Source organism: Sinocyclocheilus grahami, unplaced genomic scaffold (genome assembly GCF_001515645.1).
Source record: "Sinocyclocheilus grahami isolate Dianchi unplaced genomic scaffold, SAMN03320097.WGS_v1.1 scaffold477.1, whole genome shotgun sequence".
Lineage (NCBI taxonomy): Eukaryota > Metazoa > Chordata > Actinopteri > Cypriniformes > Cyprinidae > Sinocyclocheilus > Sinocyclocheilus grahami.
In genome coordinates, this window is record NW_015505656.1 from 473,917 (window position 1) to 481,050 (window position 7,134).

At 41.7% G+C, this 7,134-nt stretch overlaps 1 protein-coding gene across 10 annotated transcripts in view; it reads left to right on the forward strand.

Moving 5' to 3' along the window:
• The window catches only part of LOC107553694 (transcription factor COE3), a 107,680-nt gene extending 100,771 nt beyond the window's left edge, over positions 1–6,909 (forward strand). For 3 of the 10 annotated variants that reach the window (XM_016235993.1, XM_016235996.1, XM_016235997.1), the window contains exons 12-16: positions 751–816; positions 1,596–1,761; positions 2,574–2,774; positions 3,349–3,546; positions 5,209–6,909. In XM_016235993.1, the coding sequence (XP_016091479.1) occupies positions 751–816; positions 1,596–1,761; positions 2,574–2,774; positions 3,349–3,546; positions 5,209–5,240 (663 nt within the window). In that variant the 3' untranslated portion in view covers positions 5,241–6,909. The remainder of the gene's footprint in view (positions 1–750; positions 817–1,595; positions 1,762–2,573; positions 2,775–3,348; positions 3,547–5,208) is intronic. The other 7 variants (XM_016235999.1, XM_016236000.1, XM_016236001.1 and 4 more) reach the window with 3 other exon arrangements.
• The last annotated feature ends 225 nt before the right edge of the window (positions 6,910–7,134 follow it).

Sequence of the window (7,134 nt, forward strand, 5' to 3'; positions counted from 1 at the left end):
AGGGAAAATAAGCGGCAGGTTAATCCTTGTTGTGTTATAAGTCGGAGGAAAGCTTGCAGACAGGGATAAGCGAGAGTTCCCGGCGTCCATGTCCCAGGGCACAGCCTCTCAGCCCACTCTGGAGGGGAAGTCGTTTATGAAGTCCTTTACAACAGCCAGAGAAAGAGGGTTAATTGAAAAATTTCCTAATGTCATTATGAAAGAACTAGATTAACCCGAGCTAATTCACTTTATTGTCCTGAAGAAAGAGGAATGGGCATTGAACTCTTCTGCAAATTTGGGGCATGCATTAGGGGTGAGATGTTGTCTTTGAGGACTCTGCCAGTTTAATTAAGATATGGAAAATGACTCATTGTTCTTCTGAGCTAAAGTGCGCGGAATTAGCAGGCAAACGTGGCGTCTGTGTTTGACTCGTTGCGGCGTGCTAGTGTTTGTTTGTTTAATACCCACAAGGCCACGTCGTTGAAATGCAAGTCCTTATGTTGACTCATTTAGCTTAAGTTACACACTGCTTCACTAGTCTAACTAAGTCACATGAAATGTGACTAAGAAATAAAATAATACATTTGATAATATATAATTAAAAATGTTTTATTTCCACTCGTCAGCTTGTGTATTATTTCCCAACCAGAGATAAAGAGCTTATAATGTACCCGGACCCACATGCACGCTTATTGTTCATGTGCAATGGCTGATGGTGGTTATATGTCTTTATGACTGATTATGTTGCATTCTGGGTGTATATTGCAGGAGGTGTTGCTAAAGAGAGCCGCTGACCTTGTGGAAGCACTGTACGGGATGCCACACAACAACCAGGTACAAACTCATGCTAATGAAGCACCTTTTCTCTTCCTTTGCACGGTGGCTGTAATTAAGTCAGCATTCGTCTCCTTTTGCTACATTCCTGTATGTTTCAAAGCTAGCTGGGGGCCTTTGTACTGTAGCCGGGTGAAAGCTTGTTAAGAAGAAGAAGAAGAAGAAGAAGAAGAAGAAGAGCTTTTTCGCAATATAATTCCTGGCGCCTTTGCTCTTGGTGCAAAGTGACAAGTTAATCACTCAAAACACACTCACACAACCATATACAGGCTTATTTAAATGGGAGGTTAACCTTGAACTTGGCCCTAAAAGGTGCACTTCTGGAATATAGTCTACAGAGCAGTACAGCTATGCTTGAGAGGTCTAATACATATTCAGAAGAAATGATCCATTACATTATTTTCCCCCAGTCGAGTAGCACAGAGGTGAAGACACTGCAGTACAACTACAGTGAAACAAATGCAAATGTCCTGTCATTTATGTTTACCTACAGACAGAAAATCCATATTTAAATTTGTGTGTGTATGTATGTGTATATATATATATATATATATATATAAAGTGCCAAAATGTATGCCAATTGTACTAATTCATGAAACACAAGAAGAAAAAAAAGTGTAATTTACTCTTAAGTATTTTGATTGCTTTAATTTGCATGCCATTTTATATAAATGTTTTACATGCATTTACACATAAGTGTATAATCATTTCAGATCTCTGGCCTCAAGTTCCTTTGAGAATGTTCTGATAACTCTCCTTTCTCTGTTTCTGTGTGGTAGGAGATCATCTTGAAGAGGGCCGCAGATATCGCTGAGGCTCTGTACAGCGTCCCACGCAACCACAACCAGATCCCGTCCCTCGCCAACACGGCCTCTCATGGCGGAATGATGGGAGTCAACTCTTTCGGTGGTCAGCTCGCCGTCAACGTCTCAGAGACCTCACAAGGTATGTGGCATGAAGATAACCATGTAGATTACAATGAACCCTGCAGAAAAAAGCTTAATGCAGAATAAGGTGGTTTGCTGGCCAAACTGGAGGCTTGTCAGTCTGAGAGATAACCACCAAAGCTGTTGAAAAACTATCCAACACGACAGCCTAACCAGCACACAGCCAGGCAGGAGAACCTACTAACCACTTTAGTTATTCATCTGCGAATATAAAAAAAGAGTTATATACGTTTCTAGAAAAAATGCTTGCAACGATTAGCGAACATTAGTGAGCTGCTAGCAGCATGAATCATGGCACAGGCCGGCTGCAGCTTTATCTTTCCTGGCTGTGTATAGCATAGATCCCAGGAGGTGTCTGACCCTGTCCCCATCTCTCCGCTGCCAGCCTGCCAGAACACGCAGCGCTATCTCACACACTGCATTTAGCCAGTGTACCGATAATAGGTTTACACCTGTTCCATTGTTGCCTCCACTCAGGTCAGGACAGGGAAAAATCACACCGGAATACACGCTAGGATGCTGAATATCCTCCTTACTACATGGAGGTGAATTTAGCACATTGGGCCATACTCATGAAACAAGCAGAATGCATTACTGTGCAAATCGTTCAGGAAAAAGAAAATCGTAAAAAAAATTCCGAAGGCGTGGCATGACTATAGGAACTATTTTCAAAGAATTTACATTTGATATGTATATATATGCTAATAAATAGCCTAAAAAAACATTGAAACAGGTGATGGCACCTATCTCAAGAATTATACAGATTGCGAAAATTGTGGCAGATTTTGACCCTTGTCTTTCCGTCCGCAGTGGGCTACAGTCGCAACACGAGCAGCGTTTCGCCTCGCGGTTATGTGCCCAGCAGCACCCCGCAGCAGTCCAACTACAACACCGTCAGCAACAGCATGAATGGCTATGGCAACACGGGAATGCCCAACTTGGGCGTGCCCAGTTCACCGGGCTTCTTGAACGGCTCCTCTGCAAACTCTCCCTACGGCAGTAAGTATCAAGGTAATAACAAGCCCCCCGCTCTCTCTGTCCTCCACCTGTGCTTCCCTTTCCTTTTGACACTCCTCTGTTGTTGTTCTGTTGGTTGTTTGTTGGTTTGTTTTGTTATCTTTTGGGAATGTGTGCTACTGGATAAAAGGAGGGGTGACTCTTGAGGCTGAACAACCGAGACATTTAGCAAATCCGACCAATCAAAGCAGCTGATTGAAAAGCAAATCCAATTGCAATTATAAAGCAGGCCAGCAAAACAGCACTCAAAATCTTTAAAAAACAAATGTTTTCGGCAAAATGACCCAGTCAGAGTCGATAAGAACGCCTATTATCCAGAAAGTGGCCATGGCAGGACATCTCATATCCCATTCCAACCCCATTTACCTGATGATATGCTCGTTTGTTTTAGTCCCCCCAAAAAAGACCCACAAACCAAATCCCCCCCCCATCCTCATAACCATTTCTACCTGATTTGTTTTCATTCCATGAATATGATTTGAAAAAGAGGCGAGGCCCGGCTCTCTTGACTCTTCGTCTGTAAGAAGTGAACTCTCTCTGAGTGGTGACTATGTCTGCTTTGTTGCAGTAGTTCCGTCGAGCCCTACCATGGCAGCCTCTTCGGTCAGCCTCTCTTCAAACTGTAGCAGTACACACGGCATTTTCTCATTCTCACCTGCCAATGTCATCTCTGCAGTGAAACAAAAAAGCGCCTTTGCTCCAGTTGTCAGGCCCCAAGCATCTCCACCTCCTTCTTGCACCAGTGCAAATGGCAATGGACTTCAAGGTGAGAGCCGACTCCCTGCTTTTAGAACGCCCCGCTGTTGCCTCACCTGTTGGGTCGCATTATTGCACTCTGGTACCCAGACGCCACCCATCCGCCATCCCCACCGCCGCTTAACGAACACGGCCTCCCGCCCGCTTCAATTATGCATTTGCGCGTGGATGGGCGGATGGATGGACAGATGAGTGGTCGGATAAGTGCAAGAACGCATTATGCATGCGGGCATGTAGAATGCATGTGCATGTGTGGGTGTGTTTATTGATTTATTTATCTTTCATTAATGATTAAGCAAAGTTAAGTGTCTCATGAGATTTCATACTCGAGTGGCTGTGATCGCTATAATTTGGAAACATCTTGCACAAATAAAATCGACTCAACTACTCCATTATTCACTGGTTCTTTTGCATTCAAACTGAGCTCAACGTATGCCACCATATTCTCTTTACACTGGCGGTACACAACCCCGTCGTCCTCGAAATACTGTAGCGTGTTAAAAATGCATTTCCTACAATAGTAGCGCGAACGATGGATTCAAAAGGGCAGAAATGTTAACGCCTCGTCGTGCTTGCTCATCCAACATCGAATAACATCGCCAGAGAGGAACTTAACTGCAGAAGAAGTGATTATAACCCAGGTTGAATGTGATTATAAGAAGAAAGCAGGGCGGCATCGTTCGGCAAATTAAAGACTTACTCTGGCTGTTTAGTGCGCTCGTATTTGCTCTTCGTCAAGGCCCAGTTGTTTGCTTTGAAAACACGTTTTAGCCATAGCGTGTGCAAGCGAGATTAATAATGTTAGACCTAATGAACTGATAAATTAAAGTGCATGCTGCTACATGCATCTACTTATTAATATGTGGTTTGCAGAAATTAATGAGGAATGCCACAACATAAGATGCCTTGGCAAACTTAAAAGCACTCCAAGCATGACTCTACAAATAAGTCGAAAGCGGCAAAAGAGCTTTCTTCCCGTTTGCCCTCCCCTGGCACTTCACTAGACACCTAATTGCGGAAATGAGCGAGTACATCAATCTCTGCATTCGGGCGGCCCGAGAAGTGGGCGTACGACGTCTTAGTCCGGCCTTCTTTAGATGTCACAATAAGGAGAGATTGGGGGGTGGAAAAACGGGCTGACAGGAGAATGCAAATGGTTTTCCAGCATCCACTCGGCTCTGGTAATGGCAGGAGGGAGCGAGGCGAAGATTTCAATTTGGGCAAAGCCGAGGGGTGTCTGGTTGCTGACTGAGAAGGGGAGACCGTGGGTCTACATGACGTTAGCAGAAGTGACCGTGTTGTTTCACGGCTGTCAGCAGGGACCCTCTCCTGGGAGTCTGGCCCACTGTTTGCCATTAACAAAACGCTAAGAGAAATATCACACATGTGGGAGCCAGGATGCTTTCTCCTCAAAATGTCAGAAAGCTCCTCTTTCAAAAAGTGAAGTCTTTCCAGCACGCCTTGTTGGTGAAGCACATTTCACTCAATCACTCCCAACCCTCCCCCGTCGGCCCCCGACAGCAACAGCCTCCATTTTACAAACATCCCCAGCGCCTTTCGAGACGAGTATTTTGTGAAATGCAAGTGACATACTTACTGCTGTGTTCCTTTTTGTCTTCTGTGCGGCGTCTCGAGACCTCCCATGCTAAAATTGTTTCTCTTTCTCTTTCAGCTATGTCCGGACTGGTGGTCCCACCCATGTAAATTGCACTCCCTTCCCTTGTAAAGCAGCCGCCTCCTCACTGGGACGAAGCGAAGTACGTTATACGGAGGATCCTCCTCGAAGTCGTCATTCGTCATGAAGTTAATCAGCAACTAATTCTGTTATTCAGAGGAAAAATACACTTTGTTTCAGAGAGTTTATTCGAAATTGACATGCAAGCGACTTGGTCATGAACAATTTCATTTTATTGACTGAATCTCTTGTCATATTTTCACGATCTCGAAGAAAAAAAAAAAAAGAACAAAACGTACCTATTTTGTATAAACATTTCTGGTTTAATCTTGGCTATGTCTAGTTCTTGCTATGTGTGGGAAGAAACATTGTGGATATGCCATTTGATGAAAACACTGATAAAAAAAAAATGTGTAAGAATGTTTCTCTTTCACCGATGGGCTGCCGCTGCACATCTTCATAATGTGAATTCATTTTCCTTTTTTATTATTATTTTTTTTTTATTTTGATTGTGGTAATAAAAAGGGGGCCAATATATACAGAGCCAATAAACTGGAAATAATATAAGATATATGATTTATAAATCAAAAAGAAAGGCAAGGAAGAAGGAACGATGCGAGGAACCGGGAAAGGAGATCTTATCGTTCAGTTCGTTCGGCGGAAATGAACTTTGTAACTTATTGTAGGTAGAAGTTGTAACTTTGATATTGCAAAAATTATTCTCTTGCCTTCAACAAGCACACTAACAGAGACGAAGCGCTACAGTCTGTTGGTTAAAAAAAGACACAAAAGAAAAAAAAAAGAAAGAAAGAAAATATTTCCACTGCTAAAGCTTCCTGTAAAGCGAGTGTGATCTGCAATGTTTTTCAACTTTTTGCTAGCACTGTATACTATTGCATTCTTAGGCTACTGTGAAGTCTGTTTCTTGTACCAGAAAGTTGTCCTTATACCCCTAGCTCCTTACTCCCTAATGTGTTTTGTATGTGGTTATACAATTGTAGACTTTTGTGATTTTGCCAAAGTTGTAGCTAAATATTTATACACTTGTCTTGAATTTTCCAGATTCACTTAAATATTTAGTACAGAGTTTTATTCCTACAGTTAGGAGTAAAATTGTCTTATACATTGCAACACTTTCACACAAACACTTGCGGTCACTAAGGGAATTTTTTGTAACATATCAATTATAAATATTGTATTTATCTTTGAAATTTTGTATATTGCTTTCCATCATTTTCTTTGATCTCACGTGCATTGTTTTCCACGGTCGAAATCACGATGAAGGTTTAGCCAAGAATCATCGCCTGCATTCGATGTTTTGTACCGATAGATCTGCGCATTTCATTTGTAATTCAGAATTGTTTTATGCCATTAGACCCTCCGTCCATTTTTGTTTGTTCGTTTGCTATTTCGAGGAGCAGTCAAAACCATTGTTTATTTTTATATTAATTTTTAAGTTATCTAAAAAAGTACTTTTTTGAAAGAAAACTGTTTGTTGTATAGTCAAATAAATTGTTTGTGTCACCTGGCTGTAATAATATTAGTAGATAAAGTGCATGTCAAGCCGCCCCAGGGGGGGAAATCCAATTGTGGTTGTAAATTTTGTTTTTGTAGAATGTAAAAAGTCATTTTTACCTGCCACCATGACTTTGCCACATAACTGAACCATGTTTACAGGGATCAAGAAGGAAAAAAAAATATCTGCAATGGAAATATACATCAGTTACTAATGTTTATTAAAATATGTCAGAAAAAAGCTCTGTCAAAGGCTTTCCAGTGAATCTCCTGAGAGGAACCTTTCTGCTGTTTTAATGACAAACGTACACCACAGTGAATCTCATTATTCCATTCAGATCAATGGTGTAAAAAGCACAAACATTTTTTACTAAAATAAAAAATAATTATTGTGACCCCTCATCTTTT